A 20,603-nucleotide genomic window follows, 5' to 3' on the forward strand; every position below is an offset into this window, starting at 1 on the left:
GCACTTTTCACTTTGGGCACTGTTTTCTTTCAGCTACAAGAAGTTTAAGCCTTCGCCATCAGACTCTGTGGAAATTCTAAAGTGCTTTTTCAACCAAGGTACACCACAGCGATTCTACTTCCGGTACTTTTTACTTCCGGGAGTTCAGGAAGAGTCATTATCCCAGCACTGGGCAGCGCCCCCCCCCCCCACCCCCCGCGCGCCTGCGCAGACCCGCCCCCAGGCGCCCCGCTAGCCCGCTCGGAGAGACACGCCCCCTCAAGCTCCATCTCTTTAAATTTTAAACCGAAGCTCCGAGCCAATCAAAGACGACTTTCTGCGGGACCACAGCGCCCCGCCCCCGACCACGCCCCCACGATGACACAGTGGTTGGCCTCCGCCCGCTCTTCCAATCGGCGCCACGGAAGGGAGGGGTTCTTGTAACCTACGAAAGGCCGCTGGCCAATAGCAGACGCTCTGAAGTGAGCTCTCGGCCAATGGCAGCGGCCGTGGGAGAGCGCGGGAGCCATAGGAGAGAGCAGAGCCGACCATGGCGCCGGAAACCTGAAGTCCGCTCGGGGTCCGGCCCGGCATGGCCTGCTGCCACCGCGTCGCGCTGCTGCTGGACACGGCGGGCGGCCGGGACGCGGGCCGGCGGACGGCGCTGCGCCTGCTGGCCTACTTGAGCTGCCGGTTGGGCTTGGCGCGGCTGCGCTGGACCTTCGCCTTCTTCGACTCACAGGGCGCGCGGGGCCGGCCGGCGCGCGGGGCCGACTTCGGGGAGCTGAGCACCCGCTCGTGGGACTCCTTCGAGGCGGCCCTAGAGGCTCGGCTCTTCGGCCCCGGGGCGCCCCTGCCCGGCCCGGAGCCCCGCGCGGTGCACACGCACGAGGCGCTGCTCCAGGCGCTGCTCGATCTGCAGTGGGACCGGCCCGAGATCGCGTCCCCGGCCAAGCCCGCGCGCAGGCCGGGCGGCCGACGGCTGCTGGACGCCGAGGCGGAGGCTGGAGACCCCGCCGCCCACGCCGTCTTCCTGCTGGCGCCCTGTCCGCACTCGCAGCGCGAGCTACTGCGCTTCGTGGCCGGCAGCGAGGCCCGCGCCCGGGCGCCCACTCGGGAGCAGCTGATGGACCGCTTGCTGCCCCGCAGGGTGCAGGAGGCGCTGGCGGCCCGCAAGATCACCCTGTGCTGGGTGGACACCACCGAGTGGACCCAGGTGAGTGCAGGGCGCGCCGCGCCGGGGGCCCAGGAACCAGGCAGAGCGGCCCACCGTGCCCAACACACCAACACCTGAAATAGTCATTTTAAGAAGTGTTTACACTGAGGGAAAACCAGAGCATCGTCGTTCCAATATGTGCGGTGCAGGGGGTGGAACCTGGGACCTTGTGCGTGCTAGCCCTGCACGGCCATCTCTCCTGCAGCTGCCTGTTTCTATGACAGAACAGAGCCGAGCTCAGGCATGCGATGGAACAAACGGGATCCTCCATGTTAAAATTTGTTAAATCGGGTGTTGTAACCCAAACACAACGGAGTGCCGCTCAGTCTGTGATAACTGATAGAATATCACTGACTTTATGCTAACCTTGTGTTATATCAGATATCAGCTAGAATTAAATCTTAGCTGATGGGGATTTGATTTGGGTTTTCGTTTGTAATTTTTCTTTTTATTATCTTTATTTGTCGGAAATCGAGAGGGAAGGGAGAGAAAGAGAGACACCTGCATCACTGCGTCACCATTTGCAGTTTCCCCCCTGCAAGTGGGGACAGGGACTCAAACCTGGGTCCTTGTGCATTATAGCATACGCACTCAACCAGGTGCGCCACCAGCAGGCCCCTGGTTAGTTGTTCTTTATGTGTCACCTGGAAAGCCTTTTTTTTTTTTCTCCCTCGCCTGTTTTCAGAGTAGCACTAATGTCAGTTCTAAGGTTCCCCCCTCAGAGAAGAAATGTCTTTCTTCTATGAGGCTTCTCTTCTCAGATCTGCTATTTTTGTTTCCCCTAAGGAAATACTCAGGAGACCGTCTTAATATTCCTCTAGATTTTTTTTTTTCTTTCTGGTACAGATGGCCTTTTCCTACTCAAAATCCAAGTGGAAGCAGAGAGGAGCCTTCTGGTCTGCCCTGGGAGTGCTCTCACCCCACCCCAACTTTAAGATCCTAGAAGACAGGTTGTGTCTCGCTTGTTCATGGCACACAAAAGTGTCTCTAAAAGCTTGTCGAAGTTGACTTGAATGAAGAGCCAGCTATGTGAGAAAGCAGGATTCGACTAGGTGCCGAGGCATGCTGGGTCTCCAGTGTGAAAGGCACTGCGAAAATGGGGAGACATCATCAGTCGTGTCTAGAAGGCAGGGATGAGTGGGGGGAGGTGGAAGTTCCAGAGTAGCAACATGATCAGATAAGTGATTTGGAAGAATACTGCTTAGAGCAACTTGGAGGAAAGATTAAAGGCAGGGCACAGGCTTGATGGACTACAGTAAGAATCCAGGTGAGAGGTGACCAGGGCTTTGCTTAAAAGGGCTTTTACCCAAAAGACGGGCCAGTGAGGGAGCTCAGCCTCAGAGCATAGCTCTTACACTCCTGAGGCCCCCGCTTCAATCCCTGGCACTTATATGCCAGAACTGAGTGGTCTGCCCACTCATCCACCCCAGAGATTTGCATCTCTTCTGTTTCTTGGCAGTAATATTTTGCCAGAATAGAATGTTCTTTTCACTAAGTCGATAGTTTCTTGTGGGCTTATCTTAGCTTATCTTCTTGGGCTGTATAGTGAACTAGATGCTACTTGTGTTTGGTTTGACAAGGACTTATGTGACTCAGTCCTCTCAGTAGTTACCACCTCTTCTTTCCCCTTGATTTCCCTCCACTTTATTTGTGCAAGCCCGGTCTATACTAACCTGAGGTTCTCTGTCATTTTTATTTCAGTTGAAGGACTCCCCAGACCACCTGGGCTATTGGTCAGTGTGTGAGCTGCTCCGCCATGTCGGAGGCACCGTCTTGCCACCTGAAATGTTTGGCCAGGATTTTACTAAAACTGCGGGATCCCTACTTCAAAGCGAGAACAAGCCATTCGGGGAGCCTCACCTCTCTTCCTGGATTCCAGCTCTACCCAGTGACTCTACTTTAACTCGCCTGCTCTATCACTCTCCGCAGTATGAGGCCTCGTTTCCTCGGATGGAAGGAATGTTATTTCTCCCTGTGGAAGGTAGGGAAGTGACATTTGGTTGGTCTTTTTTTTTTTTTTTTGGATGGATCAACAGCTTTATTTAGTTTGTTAGAATCATAGAAGAGAGAACCAGACACTCTGGTATATGTGCTGCTGGGGATTGAACTCAGGACTTTATGTTTGAGTCTGATGCTCTATGCTCTGTGCCACCTCCTGGAGCCCTTGACTGGCAGGCAGCCTCATTGAAGCAAGGTGGGACCCCCCCCCACCCACACACACAGACACACCTGCGGTTCTGACAGTCGCAACTTCCGGTTCGGGGCATCAGGGGTCCTGCGATTTTCTGGTCTCGTTTTTTTTTTAAGGCAGGCCCAGGCCCATGTTTTGTTTTGTTGTATTTTTGTTTTTCCTTACCAGTGTCCTGCTCAGCTCTGACTTATGGTGGCTTGGGGGACTGAACCTGGGAGTTTAGAGCCTTAGGCATGAAAATCTTTTTGCATAACCATAGGGGCTTTTAACTTTAGAATTTCCTGCAACAAGATTCTCAGTGCTTGAAAGACTTTGAAAGGGGTCAGGGCAGTGGTGCTGTAGTAGTGCACAAGACTTTCATGTAAGAGGTCCTAGGTTCAATCCCTTGTACCACTCATAACCAGAGCTGAGAAGTACTCTGATCAAGAATAATAATAAGTAAAGTAATATATGTGTGTGTCTTCCTCTCTATCTCCCCCTACCCTCTCAATGTCTCTGTCTGTATAAGATAAATAAAAATTTAAAACATATATTTATTGATTAGTGAAAGAGAACAAAGCATCACTGTGGCTTGAACTCAGGACCTGATGCTTGAAAGTTCAGCACTATCCACTGTGCCTTCTCAAAGGCCTCAGGATACTTATTTCTAAGTCAAGATTATTGGGAAGTTGTCATAGGGAGGGATTCACGGTCATTCCCTTTGGGTACGGTTTTCCCTGTAGAAAGCTAAGTGAAGTTGTTAGTAGACTGAGGTGTGATGAAGTGACAGTAGCTAGTCTGTCAACTGATAATCTGTTTTCTTCCTGCTTTTCCATCTGCTTTTAATACATCCTCTCTGGCGACTTTAATAGTCTCTTTTTCTAACAGGCAAAGAAAGCCAAGAAGCGTGGGCAGTCATCCTCGAACCCTTAGCCATGCAGCAGAGACACTTTCCAAAACCTGTCCGGATCTTTCTAAAAGGCACGGTGGCCCCCTGGGCACCGCCGACGAGCAGCACTCTGGTCACTGAGAGCTGGATGCTGCACAGTCCCGACAGCAACAGGTCGGCGGACAGGCTGCTGTTCCAGCAGCTGGTGGGCAGGCTGACGGCAGAAGAGCTGCACCTGGTAGGTGGCCTGGCCTCCACGTGAGAGCCCACTGGCTGGGTGAACTCCGTGCTTCTTAAAGTGCCAAGTGTTGCCCGTTGTCACAGTGAACCTGCCTCTGTGTGTGCAGATGATGTTGCCTATATTGTAGTGTCACAGCCAGCATGTTCAGTAGTGAAGAGACAGTCTGTAAAGTCTATGTCCCCTGAAACCTCTTTGATTCACACAGGGAGGGGGAAAAAGGCAGTGGGCTATATGAAATTAGGATGGCAAAGTGATTGATGGATTGACTTCTCATTCTTAAAATTGTTAATATATTTATTAGTTTTATATAATTTTTATTTTAGAAAAGAAACTGACTACACTGTAAAATTAGGTGAATATTTTGTCTGTTGGTTACAGAGATTCCAAAGAGGTTCTTGGAAAGGAGCCTCTCACACCCAGATTTGAAGTAAAGGTGGCGGCTCCTTTCAGACATGCCTGGCTCCTCCCTTGGCTTTAGTTTTGGCCTTCATAGCTTCGGGGCTGGGTGTCTTGTGTAAAGCACTCAAGAGGGAAGCTGGTGGTTGTGTGCCCTGATAGAAGGGCCGGGTGAGGCCTCGAGGGCCTGCATTAGGTCTCTTTTGTGTCCCTTGTTCTACCCGAGCACATCCCTGAATAGACACGTTGCCTCAGGAGTTTCGAGATCAGCACTTCTCCTTGCTAACTGGGTGACCTTCAACAGATTACTTATTCTTCAGCCTCATTCCTCCACTGTCGAGTGGTTGCAGAGGCTCCCATGAGTCGTGCTTGATACTGTGTGATCCTTGATCAGTGATCCCGGCAGCCTTAAGTTTTTCTTACTTGTCAATCAAGGAATGACTGTATGATCATAGGCACTGCTCTGGCTCTTCTTCTCTCTTTATCTACTTATTGGACAGAGACAGGCAGAAATCAAGAGAGAAGCGGGCGGGAGAGAGGGAGAAACATAGACACCTGCAGCCCTGCTTCACCACTCCTGAAGCTTTCCCCCTGCAGGTGGGGACCGGGGGCTCAAACCCAGGTCCTTGCATATTGTAATACGTGCGCTCAACCAGATGCGCCACCACCCAACCCCTGCTCTAGCTCTTAAAGCCCACCTCATTTTATCATTTCTCTAGATTGCTCTTAAATGAGTAAGGGTGACACTGGCCTTCTGTCTTCTGTTAAGCTCCATTCTTCAGGCAGGTGACAGCAATACTTGCAGCTAATTAGAACTTCTCCTGTAGGTTGCCAGCGTGGACCCTGGGGAGGGCTGGCCTCCGCTCAGTGGAGTGATCTCCCCGCTCTCCACCACGGCTACGATTCTCACTGTGTTCTGCACAGAAGAGTCTGGATCTCAGAGCCATCTGCACCACACAGTTGTGGCCGAGGGCTCCCAGGATGCAGCTTCTCTTTTCTCCAGTGTTTTGGATGTTGTGCTGAGTCAGACTCACAGTCCGCTGGAAGATTCTTCTCCCTCGGGTGAGCTTCTGAGCCAGTAACTAGCATCACCCTGACAGGCTTTACCAGCACCAGAGCTGTTCTTTTCCTTAGGTGTTGAGCAGAACCCCAAAATCTGCTATAGGGCTGACAAAGCCAGCTACAATACTGAAACCACTTTGTGGTCAAAAGTATGAGATTTTGGGGGGGGGGGGCTTAAATAGCATAATGGTTATGCAAAGTGACTCTCATGCCTGAGACTCTGAAGTCCCATGTTCAGTTCCCTACACCACCATAAGCCAGAACTACTGAGCATGCTCTGATAAAAAAAACACAAACGTATGAGCCTGAGTTTTAACACAGTACTTAGTAAAGGTAGTAGGTGAAACTGACTGGCTGCTTTCTAATGTTCTGACTTGTTACCAATTTGCTACCTACCCCTTTGTGGTATGTGCTAAACAGGTCAACATACCTGTTGATGATGCAGTCATTTCTTCAGCAGATGCTTTGCTTGCCTGCTTTGTCAAGCACTGTTCTGGGCACTGGAGATAAGTACATCAGGAAACAAAGCAGACAGATCTGTTATCAGGGACTTGATGGCTCTTGTCAGGGAAGTGTGTTAAATCAGGAGACGGGACAGCATATTTGCAAACCCTAAGTGCTGTAGCACACTTCTCACTGCCTGCAGAGGCCTGTCACAGCTGGTGATGCCAATGAAAGGAGCTGCTAGTGATGTCATGTTGGGGGTCCACCAGCCTGGAGGGGAGCAGTGCTTGAGTTCTGATGTCTCTTACCCTTTCCCTATTTGCCCCCTTTCCCCCTAGCGCCCCCAGTACCAGAGTGGGTTCAGCAGGAGCTGGGCCGCACAGCTCCCTGGAGCACGGCTGTCATGGAGACCTGGTTTCCCTTCTCCAATCTCAGCGGTGCCAGCTCAGAGTTGATGGAGTCATTCTGGTAAGATTTGAACAAGTTTCTCTGGGTCTTGATTATTGAGACCAGTTCTCAGTTGTCTGTACATGGGGTGTTTTATTATAGTCTATTTGTAGAGAAACTTTTTATTTGTTGTTTTGTTTTATGACCGTGAAAGAGACTATGCCAGCCAAATTTCCTTCAGAGCAGCGGGGGGCTGAGTTTCATCCTGGGCTGCACACATGGCACAAAGCAGCACACTATTCAGATGAGCTATTCTGACAGCCTAGAAACTGGTTTGCAACTTTTAAAGATTGACTTATTTCATGAACAAAAGACTACCATAGCACCATACTGGGCTTATGCGGTGTCAGGGTTCAGACCCAGGGCCTCACACATTCAAGGTCTTATAGTCTACCCACTGAACCACCTCCTCAGCCTCAACAAACAATCTTTTGAAAAAGAAAAATTAACCCAGAAGGTGGCATAGTGGCTAGATCTTTGGACTTAAAAAGCATAAAGCTCTGAGTTTGATCTCTGGCATCACATGAGCCAGAATGATAGTCTGGTTCCTTTTCTCTCTTTTAATATTTTATTTATTTATTAGTGAGAGAGATAGGAGGAGAGAGAGAGAGAACCAGACATTATTCTGGTATATGTGCTGCTGGGGACTGGATTCAGGACTTCGTACTTGAGGGTCCAGTGCTTTATCCACTGCACTACCTCCTAGACCACCTGTCACCCTCATTTATTAACAAATAAACATTTTTTTAAAAAAGAAAAAGACCAGTGGTCCAGGAGGTGGCTCAGTGGCTAAGGTACTATATTCTCAAGCATGAGGTCCTGAGTTCAGTCCCCAGCAGGACACGTACCAGGGTGATGTCTGGTTCTTTCTCTCTCTCCTATCTTTTTCGTTAATAAATAAAATCTTAAAAAAAAAAAAGACCAGTTAGGCAAAGGTTCAAAACTGGAAATAAAATAGGAGAATCTTTCCCTAAAAATGAAAGATAGTTCTTTGAGAAACTAAGTTAAATAAGTTAAATTTGACTTTTTTTTTTTTAAGAAAGACCTAGGGAGATAACCTAATTATTATGCAAAAAGACTATATGTGTGAGGCTCCAAGAGGTGCTAGGCATAATACCCAGCACCTCTATAATAAGCCAGAGTTGAGCAGTTCTCTGGCTAAAAAAAAGGGGAGGGGGAGGAAGGAAGAAAGAAAGATAAAAATTAAAAAAAAAATAGTAGCTTACAAAGATTTTCTATTCGTATACAATCTATATCTGTACAATACTTTTTAAAAATAAACCCAGTAGGGAGTCGGGCAGTAGTGCAGTGGGTTAAACACACGTGGTGCAAAGCCCAAGGACCGGAGTAAGGATCCTGGTTCAAGCCCCCCGGCTCCCCACCTGCAGGGGGCTCACTTCACAGGTGGTGAAGCCTGTCTGCAGGTGTCTTTCTCTCTCTGTCTTCCCCTCTCCTCTCCATTTCTTTCTGTCCTATCCAATAACAACGACATTAATAACTACAACAATAAAACAACAAGGGCAACAAAAGGGATAATTAATTAATTAATTAAATAAACCCAGTAAATTGGGCAGAGAAACCAGGCAATTCATCCCCCGGCTCCCCACCTGGAGGGGAGTCGCTTCATAGGCGGTGAAGCAGGTCTGCAGGTGTCTGTCTTTCTCTCCTCCTCTCTGTCTTCCTCTTCTCTCTCCACTTCTCTGTCCTATTCAACAATGACGACATCAATAACAACAGCAATAATAACTACAACAACAATAAGAAACAACAAGGGCAACAAAAGGGAAAAATAAATAAGTAAGATATATATAAAAAAAAATTTAAAAGAGAAAGAAAAAGAAACCAGGCAAGTCACAAGAGTAAATTCAATAAATAAATAGTTTGGAAACATAAACTCAGTTTAAATAAATGGCAATTAATACCAGAATAAGAAAAAATCTTACAGGATTCTTTTTTTTTTAATATTTATTTCTTTATGCCCTTGTTTTATTGTTGTAGTTATTATTGTCATCGTTGTTGGATAGGACAGAGAGAAATGGAGAGAGGAGGGGAAGACAAAGATAGACACCTACCGACCTGCTTTACCACTTGTGAAGCGACTCCCCTGCAGGTGGGAAGCTGGGTTATTGAACCGGGATCTTACTCTGGTCCTTGCGCTTTGCACCCCCCCCTGCGCTTAACCCACTGCGCTACCGTCTGACTCCCAAGATTCTATTTTATACCTATTAAATAATCAGACCTAGTCATAACACACATGGAAATGAGAATATCTGAGTTAAGTATTATTTATTAGAGAAAGAGAGAGACCAGAGTCCCATTTTGGCATATGTGATTCCTGGGGATCGAGCTCAGGACCTTAGAGCTTTGCCCCTGCACTGTGCCTAGGGCCACTGGACAAAGTCAATATTACTACATGTCTAATGGTTTTGTGAGCAGGTAGCTTCTGGTCCTGAATTTGTTCAAATCACAGATGCAAGGAAGAACATCTCTACTGAGAAAAAATACCTGAGCTTTGCATGTGGAAACGTCTTCTGCTCATTCCTTTGGGCGCAGGATATATCCTTACATGCTACATTAAGAAAGGAGTTCACAGGGCTGCCAACCTTACAGTAGAGGTTGAGTAGTAGTATATTTCTCCTACAAAAAAAGAAAAAAAATTTTCATAAGCTATCTTATGGGTACATCTTTGGGTCCACTTTTAAAAGGACAATCTGTCTTGTGGCTTGTTTTTAAGGCATTTTGGAAAATCAGGATTACAGTTTTCTAGCTGACCTCTCCACTTGTTCACAGGTTACTTCAGGCTGCCCCATCTCAAAAGGAGGAGTCTTCCGGAGCTGAGAGTGAGTTGACACAGGGCCTCTCCGAGTTCTACCAGAAAAAATCTCGCGAGGAATCCACGGTGTCCAATCAGGATGACAGCAGAAAGAAACGTATGTGTACGAAGTCCATTTCTTTGGACAGCTTGTTTTGAGACTAAGTTTTAAAAGGTTGATCTTCTCTAAAGCAAGGGTGAAATGGTGACCAATTGAAATCTTATATTTTAATATTTTTAATATAGCTCCTTTTGTACAATAATGACCTTCTTTATTGTCACCAGGGTTATTGCTGGGGCTCAGTGTCTGCATGATGAATCCACTGTTCTCTCTCTCTCTCTCTTTTTTTTTTCTTTTTATTTGATAGGACAGAGAGAAATTGAGAGGGAAGTGGGAGAAAGACACCTGCAGACCTGCTTCACCGCTCGTGAAGCTTCCTCCTGCAAGAGGGGACTGGGGGCTTGAACCTGGGTCCTTGTGCATGGTGACGTGCTCAGTCAAGTGTGTCACCACCTGGCCACTTGTTTTCTAGTTTTACTGCTGTCAGTAGCACATCATTCCTATGACTTACTTTTTAAGTGATTTCCATAGCGTAGATTTCCAGGACCAAGATATTATTGTAAAAATATGCCAGAAAGGTGACTCTTGATGCTGGATTATTTTTCAGAAGTGCCATGACGGCCCAATGACTACTGGTTAGCGCCACCATGTGTCTTATTTGGCATGTGCTTGGTGTAAAACGCCTGTTGATGCTGAAGTGGCTAGTCACCACGTTCCAGCTAAAGAAAGAGCTCTCTCCCTACCCTGCTCTGTAGAGCTCACTCAGGCCAGAAGGCGTATACCAGGACTCTAGCTCAGAGCGTTCACGAGAGGGAGGTGTCACTTCTCTGCCCGCCGTGCTGTTTTGGCAGGAGGCATCCCCCGCACTCCTGTGAGGCAGAAGATGAAGACCATGTGCCGGTCCTTGAAGATGCTCAATGTGGCCAGGCTGAATGTCAAGGCTCAGCAGCTCCATCCCGATGGCAGTCCCGACGCCTCTGGAGAGAAGGGCATCCAAAGGCCAGTTGTGGGCAGGCCGGCAGACAGAGCAGAAGGCAGAAGGAGAACTCTGAGAAGTTCCAGGCCTAAAGGTGTGGTCCTCGGCATCACCCCCTTTGGGTGTCTAAGTCCATAGTCAGTCTTTAGTAGCCTCATATTTTGATGTTCTGCTACAGAGGTAGAACTAATGAACATATATATTGGACTAGTGAAACAGATTCGAGGGCCAAGGGGAGACACTTGGTCAGTGGTCAGGGAAATAGTAAGCCACAGGACTGGGGTGTGTTGGGCTGCCAGTTCCATCCTCAGTGCCACATGTACCAGAATGGTGCTCTGGCTTCTCTCGCTCTCTCTCTCTCTCTCTCTCTCCAATTCAATATTGATTTAAAAAATTATATGCCAACAGGAGTATATTCCATACTGTTCCCACCACGAGTTCTGAATTCCAAGTCCTTCCATTGCAAACCACTTTGGTTCTCCCAAGGTTGCAGACATGGGATGCCTGTCCTCTCCACAACTGTCTGTTTACATTTCTACATGATTGCTCCCATTTTCTTCCAGGTCCATTCCTCTCTTCCCCTCCAAGCCACACATAACGCTATTACTGCACTCAAATATCTCTTCCCTTTTCATCCTTTCTCTCTGGGACCTGATGGAGCTCCAGTTCGGAGCTCTTTTATCCTCTCCCTCCTATCACTTCTCCCCCACTGGGAGTATGGATCAAAGTTGTTTTTGGGGTGCAGAAAGTAGGAGTTCTGGCGTCTGTACTTGCTTCTCTGTTGGATTTCGGCATTGGCTGGCCAATCCATACCCCCAGCCTATCTCTATCTTTCCCTAGTGGGGTAGGGTTCTGCCTTCTGTCTTTATCTATTTCATTGAAATGAATACAATGCATTATTGTTTGCTGTAATTATTATTATTTAAAGAAAATGCGTATCTATTTGGACAGTGAAGACACACTAGGGACCAAGAAAGGGAAAATCAATTTTGGGCTTGAACAAGCTAAAAAGGTTTCATGGTCCCCATGCAGCTCAGGTGGGACTGAAGAAGGGCGAAGAGAAACATTTACATTCAGTCACATACAGAGAGACAGCCACAGCATTGGACCTTCCTCTGTTGATATAATACTTCCATGTGGTGCCAGGGTCTGAATTTAGGTTATATTCATGGCAGTTCAGGCACCTTGCTCAGTGAAGCTGTCTTAAGTCTTAAACAGAATAAAATTAAAAATCTAATCTAACAGTTGCTACTTTTTTCTTTCTTTCTTTCTTTCTTTTTTTTTTTTTACCAGAGCACTGCTCAGGTCTGGCTTATGGTGGTGTTGGGGATTGAACCTGGGACTTGAGAGCCTCAGGCATGAAAGTCTCTTTGCATAACCATTATGCTATACCTCCACCCTAGTTGCTACTTTTTAACCAGCAAGTGCATATATGAACTAAATGTTCACAGCTATTAAGGCTACTGATAAACTTGAGTATCTTTTAGTAACTACATTGTGCTTTATTCCCCCCCCCCCCCCCCCCCCCCGCCTTTCAATCAGGCACTGGAATCAAGTGTGTGTGGTTTTTTTTCTACTAAATTTGGGAATTATGTGGTTTATTTCTTTTTCATCCGTGGTTCCCCTTGCATTTATAATGTGTCCACTTGGCTTGCACTGTCTCAGCCTCAGCTCTGTGACATTGTGGGGGGGGGGGGACTTCTCTGTTTGGTCCTGTCCTGTGCTGCCCAGGTGTTGAGCAGTACCCCCACCCCCACTCAAACACCAGATGCCACCCCCCACCCCTTGTTATGGCAGGAAGACCTGACTAATGTGCCTGGGAAGCAGATTTCCCAGATGACTAGTGGCTGAAATGATTGCCATCCAGACTTCAGCTGAACATAGTGGTTACTTTGTGTTTTTTTTTTTTTTTCTTTTTTTTTGCTAGTAAAATGTAATTTTCTTTCTTTCTTTCTTTCTTTCTTTCTTTCTTTCTTTCTTTCTTTCTTTCTTTCTTTCTTCCTAAAAAGGAAAGATTGACCATAGGATAAGAGGGGTACAACTCCACACAATTCCCACCACTAGAACTCCATATTCCATCCCCTCCCCTGATAGCTTTCTTTATCCCTCTGGGAGTATGGACCCAAGGTCATTGTGGGGTGCAGAAGGTGGAAGGTCTGGTTTCTGTAATTGCTTCCCCGCTGAACATGGGCGTCGACTGGTCTATCCATACTCCCAGCCTGCCTCTCTCTTTCCCTATTGGGGCGGGGCTCTGGGGAATCCAGGACACATTGGTGGGGTCGTCTGTCCAGGGAAGTCTGGTCGGCATGATTACTTAGATTTTTATCCCCCCATAGATTTCAAAACTGAGGAGGAACTGCTGTCCTACATACGTGAAAGTTACCAAAAGACCGTGGTGAGCAGAGAAAGCGTGTTACATTCATGTGCTCAGAACAGTGTGTCCACCATGAAAGCCTTCCTCAAGTCCAGAGGTGCCACGGACCTGGAGGTAAGAGTCTGGCTGCCGTCTGTCACTGAGAAGTGGTCAGTTGCTGGTGGGCAGTTTTGGCTCCTGTTTCTTAGGATGTGCCTCTTATGCAGGCTGTCATTCAGAAGGGAGAATAGGAGCAAATGGCGTGAACTTTCCTGCTTAGAACTCTGAGGTCCCTGGCTTAGTCCCCTTAGCACCATGAGCCGGAGCTGAGTAGTACTCTGGTTAAAGAAAGAGAGCAGGAGAAGTAATTTATAGTCAGATACAAATACACTTTCCTTTTATGACATTCTTTGTGAAGTAAATTAGAGATGTTAAGTAATACTCTCCTCTGTAATCATTTTATATATTTTCAGATGAGCTGCATCAATCAGATAAAAAATAACCTCTTGAAAACTAGTGAAAATCTTCGGCAGAATCTAGGGAAAAAACTAGATAAAGAAGACAAAGTCAGAGAGTAAGTAACTTTTTTTTTAACCATGACTCCAAAGCTCCATGATTTTCTTGTACCAGTTTAAGACAGATTGCCAGTGACTTGAAGATAGCTGCGTGACTGATCTCTCAAGGTGTCCCAATATATGGTCTGAGTCACTAATTATTTTAAGATTTATTTTCTTATTAATTAGAGTTGGGGGAAAGAGAACACAGGAATGTCACTCTGACTCATGCTATGTTGGGAATCAAATGCAAAAGTCCATTCTTGAGAGTCCAATACCATATCCACTGTGCCACCTCCTGGGCCACTATTTAGTCACTCATTAACTTAATAAACCATATTAGTACTTAAGAAGAAGTACTTAATGAAAGCAGTGGCTTATGGTTTGGTTTTTGTTTGTTTGTTTGTTTTTGTTTTGGTCATTGTCTCTTTTGTATTTTGATGAGAGCACTGCTCAGCTCTGGCTATTGATGGTGCTGGGGTGGAACCTGGGGCCCCTCATCTCACATGCAAGTTTCATGTGCCATCTCCCTAGCCCTTGTTCTTTCTTTTTTTTACCACTTGCCTCCAAGGTAATCCTTACAACTTGGTGCCTGCACTATGAATCCACTGCTCCTGGCAGCCATTTTTGTTGTTCTTTCGTTTTTTATAAGAGGGAGAGAGGGGACCAGAGAACTCTGCTCGGCTTGGTGTAAAGTGGTATCAGGGACCGAACCTGCAGCCTCTGGGGCTTCAGGCCTACCAGTTGGTGCTGTAACAGTCTGTACTCCCCCTGCTCTCGTGGTTTCTTGTTTAACTAGGTCTATGCTTAGGGAAGGAGCTTTCCGTTGAGGAACGCTCCACAGAGATGTGACCAGGTCTTTTTTTCTCTCCAGGTGCCAGCTTCAGGTGTTCCTGCGTTTGGAGCTGTGTGTGCAGTGTCCTTCCATACAAGAAAGCGTGGACGACCTGGAATGTGTTGTGGAGGAGGCAAGTATCCAGCTAGCGCCCTAGGATGCACTCGGCCTCCCCACGGAGGACACCCGGTGACTTCCCCAACTCTCTCAGGTGGCAGCTCTGCTGCGCATGGTGTGCTTGACCGAGGACTCTGCCTACGTGGCTATGTTTCTGGAGGAAATTCTGGGACTGTAAGTTTGATGACCCCTAACTTAACTGTGATAATATATTTTGCCAAGAGTTTGTCTCACAGATAGGAAACTGTAAAGGCTATTTCTAGTGGTGGCAGAGGGAGAGGCGGGGCTCCTTCCCTACTAATCCAGATGTTCCGCAGGTACATTGACTCAGCTCCAAAGACACTCGGAAAGCTTTACGACAACCTTGGGTTTGTGATTCCTCAGAAGCTGGCCACTGCCCTCCCTGTAGATTTTTTCAGTGACGACTCCTTGACACAGGGGAACAAGTCGCCCCTTCTTTCTGGACCTCTTCCATCAAGTGCTCACCCATCGGTGCCAGGGAGCACTGAGTCAGACCAGCTGGAGGAACTGCGCACCAGGTCAGCTAAGAAGAGAAGGTAGGAGCTCGAGGAATAGAACTACTTGCAAAAATGATTTTTAAAATTATTATTGTTAGTGAGAGAAATCAAGCATTACTCTGGCATGTGTAATGTTAGGACTGAGCATGGAACCTCCTCCACGTCTGTCCACTGCTCCACCAGCAGTGCCCTTTTAAAAAAGACTTTTAAAAATTTATTTATTTATTATTTTCCCTTTTGTTGCCCTTGTTTTTTTTCTTTGTTGTTGTAGTTACTATTGTTGTTATTGATGTCGTCCTTGTTGGATAGGACAGAAAGAAATTGAGAGAGATGGGGGAGAGAAAGATAGACACCTGCAGACCTGCTTCACTGCCTGTGAAGTGACTCCCCTGCAGGTGGGGAGCCAGAGGCTCGAACCAATTAAAAAAGACTTTTGCGGCACCTAGGAGTAAACCTGGAATCCGCTCCCCACACACATAGAAAACACCACTGCTGAGTGGCCTCCCAGTCTGGTGATTTTGTTTTTGTTTTCTCCTTTACTTTGGAGGGAGAGACACCACAGCACTGCTGTAGCATCCATGGATTCCCTGGTATTGTCCATGGTGCTCCTGTCTACTGGGACTTGAACTCAGGACCCCACACATGACAAGATGTGTGAGCCATCTTCTTGGTCCTACAATGCCCTCTTGGCTGCTTGCCCACCTGGGATTTCCAGGAATTATTGTGCTTTTGAGATAAACTTATAGTTTCTGATTACTCATGAGATATTCTGGAGGAAAAAAAGAAAAAGATCTTGATGTTTCATTTTCATTGTTCATAACCAGATGAATTCACAATGGCTTGTATTGGAAATTCTGGATTAACTCTACTATAAATTCAGGCCAGCCCCATGTACTAACTTTTACTTAAATAACTTTTTCTGCTGAGGCTAGAGTCTCGCCCGGGCATGGTGTTGCCCCGGTGTGCTGGAGTCCTCAGAGAGCAGCTGCTGGCCTTATTCGCTGGCTGTGGCCCCGTGGCCGAGCCAGTCACCAGGCCAGGGACAGGCAGACAGGCAAAAAAAAAAAGGGGGGGGGGGAGATTAATTAGTTAATTGGAAAGAAAATTAAAAAAAAAAAAAAAGAAAAGAAAATCAAGACCATTTAGAAGCCTGCTCAGCTTGGGAAGGGATTCCAGCTCCTGGAACCTGTTCTGCTTCTGGGAGAGGAGCGGTTTCGCTGGTGTGGACATTCGTGTCTGTGTGAAGGGCGGTGGTCACGTGGCCCAGATTTACGCAATCCGTCAGTCCATCTCCAAAGCCCTGGTGGCCTAGTACCAGAAATATGTGGATGAGGCTTCCAAGAAGGAGATCAAAGACAGCCTCATCCAGTATGACCAGACCCTGCTGGTAGCTGACCCCCACCGCTGTGAATCCAAGAAGTTTGGAGGTCCTGGAGCCCGTGCTCGCTACCAGAAATCCTACCAATAATCCATTGTGGGGACTGGGGTTTACCTTTATAATAAATGAGCTTTGAAAGAAAAAAAAATAATAACTTTTTTTTTTTTTTACCAGAGCACTATTCTAAACTCCTATTTCATCCTAACTGAAGTACTTATAGCCTTTATCAATTATATACTGATTATTTCTTTTTTTCCTGTTATTTTAAAAATTGTTTTATTTTTATTTATTTATTTTTAAAGGAGACATTAACAAAACTGTAGGATAGGAGGGGTACACTCCACACAATTCCCACCACCAGATCTCTATATCTATACTGTTTTTTTTTTTGTTTGTTTGTTTTTTAGGAAAAATGCATTGATGAGACATAAAAGCATTGCAGAGGTTTCACAGAATCTTCGACAAATTGAAATTCCCAAAGCATCTAAGAGAGCTGCTAAGAGTGTAAGTCATTTCTGGGAGGCAAAAACTGAGCTGCTGACATGAGCTGGTACTGTGAAAAATCAAAGACAGGGTCTTTACTTTTAGGACTTAGATTAGATGTTTTTAGATTGTGTATAAAACAGTAATCCAGTGAATAAAGCAATGCAGATTTGTTGCAAATTAACCATTCTACTCAGAAGTGTGGGTATTAATCTTGATCTAGTGAAAATCAGCAAGTAAAGGAGTGGGAGATAAACTAGTTCAAAATTCTTAATGTACTATGGAAGAGAAAGTTCATAAAATAATCCCTAGTTTAAGTAAAGAGCCCATTAAAAAGTAATAGACAATCATAATAGGATTCCAGGTGCATACCAGAAAGTTCTTATCAATGTGTTTGTTTTAACTGAGTGATACAGTTTGGGTTGGGTCATTTTTATGAAGTGGTAATTATTTTTCTGTGTCCCTAATTCTCAGTCTGAAGTTATTAATGTGAATTTTGGTCAAATCTCAAATACTTAGAAATCACAATTAGAGAGAGTAAATCCAAAGGTGGACAGTCAAAATGTGTCCAACCTCCAATCTCACTAGATTTTTTTTTTTTTTTTTTAACTAGAGCATAGCACAGCTGTGGGTGGTGCTAGGGATTGAAACTGGAACTTTGGAGCCTCAGACGTGAAATTTTCTTTTCCCCCTACAGTCTGTTTGCTGTGTATTCCCAGACTTTTTTTTTTTTTCTTTCTGAATGTGCTAAGTAAAACACACTAAAGATTTTTGTATATCTTGCTTACATACTACAAGTGATGAGCTATATATGCTTAATCTGCTTATCTGCTTATCCTTCTTTTTCACTTTTTCCCTATTAGGGTTCTGTCTGCACGTGAGTGTGCATCAGTATTCACTGTCTGTATTGGGGGGTGTCATAATATACTTGTTTTACTCTTTCTGGACACAGTGTTTTGCATCATTTTATTGCGGCCCTCAGTGTCCTTGGAACACTGACTTATTTTTGCGCATTTTACAATTATGTCTCTTAGGAATCCTACACATGGAACTGTGGGGGCCAAGGGTTTTATGTGAGTCTTTAATTTTTTTTTTTTTTTTTTTTACCAGAGCACTACTCAGCTCTGGCTTATGCACAGGGGAATGAGCCTGGGACTTCAGAACCTCAGGCATGAGAGTCTCTTTGCATAGCCATTATACTATCTACCCCTACCCTTAAATTTTTTTAAATATTTTTTTGAATTTATTTATTAGAGATAGAGCAAGAGATAGAGGGAGACACATGCAGCCCTGCTTTACTACTTGTGAAGCTTTCCCCTGCAGGTGGGAACCAGGGCCTTGAACTTAGGTCCTCACACACTGTAATTTGTGCACTTAACCAGGTACGCCACCGCCTGGCCCCTTTAAATCACTTTCTATTCAGAATTTCTCAGTAGGTTTTCTTATCTTCCAGGAGAGCTCCCGTCCTCCTCGTCAGCCTCCACTCCCAGTGAAAGAGTTGGTGCAAGGTACATTCTGTTTCTCAGTATATGTGTTTATTGACTAGGAGAACAAATCTATTTTTATTGTGTGTATTTAAGTATGTACAGTTCCTTTTTTTTTTTTACAGGGTCTAGTTCAACACCACACCCACCACCAATGTTCCGTACCCCCGCTCTCTCGCCTCCCAAAGATAACCACTGTTCTCACCAAGTTTTAGAAACAACTTGTTCTCTTCTGATTTCTTCTTTTTCTTTTTTCTTCTTTTTTTTAATTTCATGTGTATCTGTTCTCCTTGACTCCATATATGAGTGAAATGATCCAGTAGTTTTCTTTTTTTTATATATATATTTATTGATTGATTCCCTTTTGTTGCCTTTGTTTTATTCTTGTAGTTATTATTGATGTCGTTGTTGTTAGGACAGAGATAAATGGAGAGAAGAGGGGAAGACAGAGAGGGGGAGAGAAAGATAGACACCTGCAGACCTGCTTCACTGCTTGTGAAGCAACTCCCCTGCAGGTGGGGAGCTGGGGGCTCGAACTGGGATCCTCCCGCCAGTCCTTGCACTTTGTGCCACATGCGCTTAACCTGCTGTGCTACCGCCCGACTCCCAGTAGTTGTCTTTCATCTTTCTACATGTTTCAATAAGCATAATCACCTCCAGTTCCATCCATTTTGACCCAAAGGACACAATATTGTCATTTTTGTCTGCACCGTAGTATTCCCATGGAGTGTATATCCCATAACTTCTTTTATTTATTTATTCATTCATTTATTTATTTTTATCCCATAACTTCTTTAGCTATCATATGTTGCTGGGCATTTAGGCTGCTTCCACTCTGGCTATTGTGAATAACACAGCTATGAACAAAGGGGAGTGTATGTCCCTTTGAGCTAGTGTTTTGAATGTCCTTTGTTTCCCTTGTTTTATTGTTGTAGTCACTATTGTGTTGTTAGATAGGACAGAGAGAAATGGAGGAGGGGAAGACAGAGAGGAGGAAAGACAGACATCTGCAGACCTGCTTCACCACTTGTGAAGCGACTCACCTGCAGGTGGGGAGCCGGGGGCTTGAACTGGGATCCTTACACCAGTCCTTGGGCTTTGCACCTGATGCGCTACCACCAACCCCCTATTTTAATTTATTTTTATGCTTTCAGAAGTGACCAAAGTTCGGAGAAACCTCTTCAACCAGGAAATGATTTCTCCTTCAAAAAGATCATCAAAGCGGGGGTTGCCAAGAAGCCATTCTGTGTCAACTGTGGAAGGTTTAGACCAAAACCTTGACAACTTTAGGAAAGCCAAAGGTACGACTGCATTTTAGGGTGATCCGGAGAAGGCGGTTCCAGGCTTGTCCCCGCACTCACTGTTGCAGAGTGCATTCGTCTCCTTTCCCTTGCCACCAATCCATTCTCAGTCATCTGGGTTTGGAACCTGATGAAAATTAGCTGTTGGTTTTATTGAACTCCTTCTCTGTTACTGCTCTTGAGCGTCTCGTTTTAGTCTTTGATTTTGCTAGCTGACCATAACGTGTCTAGTGTTAAGCTCTGAGTTTGTTGTTCTTGGAGTTCACTGCACATGTGGATATATAGAATTCCATCTCATCCCACTTAGGAAGCTTTCAATCATCAGAAGTTCTGTGTACCCCTTTCTCCTCCTCCTAGGAGGTTGCCCATAGTACCCTCAGCTCTTTGTCTTTTTAATTTAGTTCAAAACCATTATATCCACTCCAGCTAGAAGCCACATATACACCCCAAACATTCCTTTGCCTTGGTGAGGCTAAGTGAAGTTTGTGCTGTTCCTATCATAGGTTATCACAGACTGCTGACCAAGAGTGTGGCTGAGACTCCGGTCCACAAGCAGATATCCAGAAGGCTGCTTCACAGACAGATCCAGGGCAGGTGAGCACCTTCCCTGCACTTTTCTCCCTGCTGCACAGGCTTCCTGATAATCTCGCAGGCTGCGATTTGTCTCCCCCACTTTATGACTCAAGGCTTCACTGCGTTGTTTAGAACCCAAGGATATTTTATAGACTCCAGCAGGTTCAAATGTGCTCTCCTGACTGCTTCTTTTACCTGTACTATTTCAAGATGTGACCATGTCACTTGCATGTGTCAAATAATTACTATTTATTTTGTAATTTATTCCTTTTTTTAAAATGTAAAGTTTTTAAGTCCACTCTTCTGTTAACCCT

At 45.7% G+C, this 20,603-nt stretch overlaps 1 protein-coding gene and 2 non-coding genes across 5 annotated transcripts in view; all 3 read left to right on the forward strand.

Moving 5' to 3' along the window:
• The first annotated feature begins 429 nt into the window (after positions 1 to 429).
• TICRR (TOPBP1 interacting checkpoint and replication regulator) overlaps positions 430 to 20,603 on the forward strand; it is a 28,719-nt gene continuing 8,545 nt past the window's right edge. The window contains exons 1-16 of one of the 3 annotated variants that reach the window (XM_007527163.3): positions 430 to 1,195; positions 2,897 to 3,176; positions 4,254 to 4,492; positions 5,719 to 5,953; positions 6,736 to 6,865; positions 9,635 to 9,774; positions 10,569 to 10,787; positions 13,030 to 13,181; positions 13,520 to 13,620; positions 14,475 to 14,568; positions 14,647 to 14,726; positions 14,870 to 15,109; positions 16,856 to 16,952; positions 18,385 to 18,439; positions 19,570 to 19,716; positions 20,220 to 20,310. In XM_007527163.3, the coding sequence (XP_007527225.1) occupies positions 572 to 1,195; positions 2,897 to 3,176; positions 4,254 to 4,492; positions 5,719 to 5,953; positions 6,736 to 6,865; positions 9,635 to 9,774; positions 10,569 to 10,787; positions 13,030 to 13,181; positions 13,520 to 13,620; positions 14,475 to 14,568; positions 14,647 to 14,726; positions 14,870 to 15,109; positions 16,856 to 16,952; positions 18,385 to 18,439; positions 19,570 to 19,716; positions 20,220 to 20,310 (2,924 nt within the window). In that variant the 5' untranslated portion in view covers positions 430 to 571. Of the gene's footprint in view, positions 1,196 to 1,658; positions 1,817 to 2,896; positions 3,177 to 4,253; positions 4,493 to 5,718; positions 5,954 to 6,735; positions 6,866 to 9,634; positions 9,775 to 10,568; positions 10,788 to 13,029; positions 13,182 to 13,519; positions 13,621 to 14,474; positions 14,569 to 14,646; positions 14,727 to 14,869; positions 15,110 to 16,855; positions 16,953 to 18,384; positions 18,440 to 19,569; positions 19,717 to 20,219; positions 20,311 to 20,603 lie in introns of those variants that run through there. The other 2 variants (XM_060179415.1, XM_060179414.1) reach the window with 2 other exon arrangements.
• LOC132535181 (small nucleolar RNA U109) lies at positions 9,357 to 9,489 on the forward strand. Its single transcript, XR_009546958.1, has one exon. It is a non-coding gene; the product is annotated as a small nucleolar RNA U109 (small nucleolar RNA).
• On the forward strand, positions 15,992 to 16,118 carry LOC132535151 (small nucleolar RNA SNORA3/SNORA45 family). Its single transcript, XR_009546933.1, has one exon. It is a non-coding gene; the product is annotated as a small nucleolar RNA SNORA3/SNORA45 family (small nucleolar RNA).

Source organism: Erinaceus europaeus, chromosome 20 (assembly GCF_950295315.1).
Source record: "Erinaceus europaeus chromosome 20, mEriEur2.1, whole genome shotgun sequence".
Lineage (NCBI taxonomy): Eukaryota > Metazoa > Chordata > Mammalia > Eulipotyphla > Erinaceidae > Erinaceus > Erinaceus europaeus.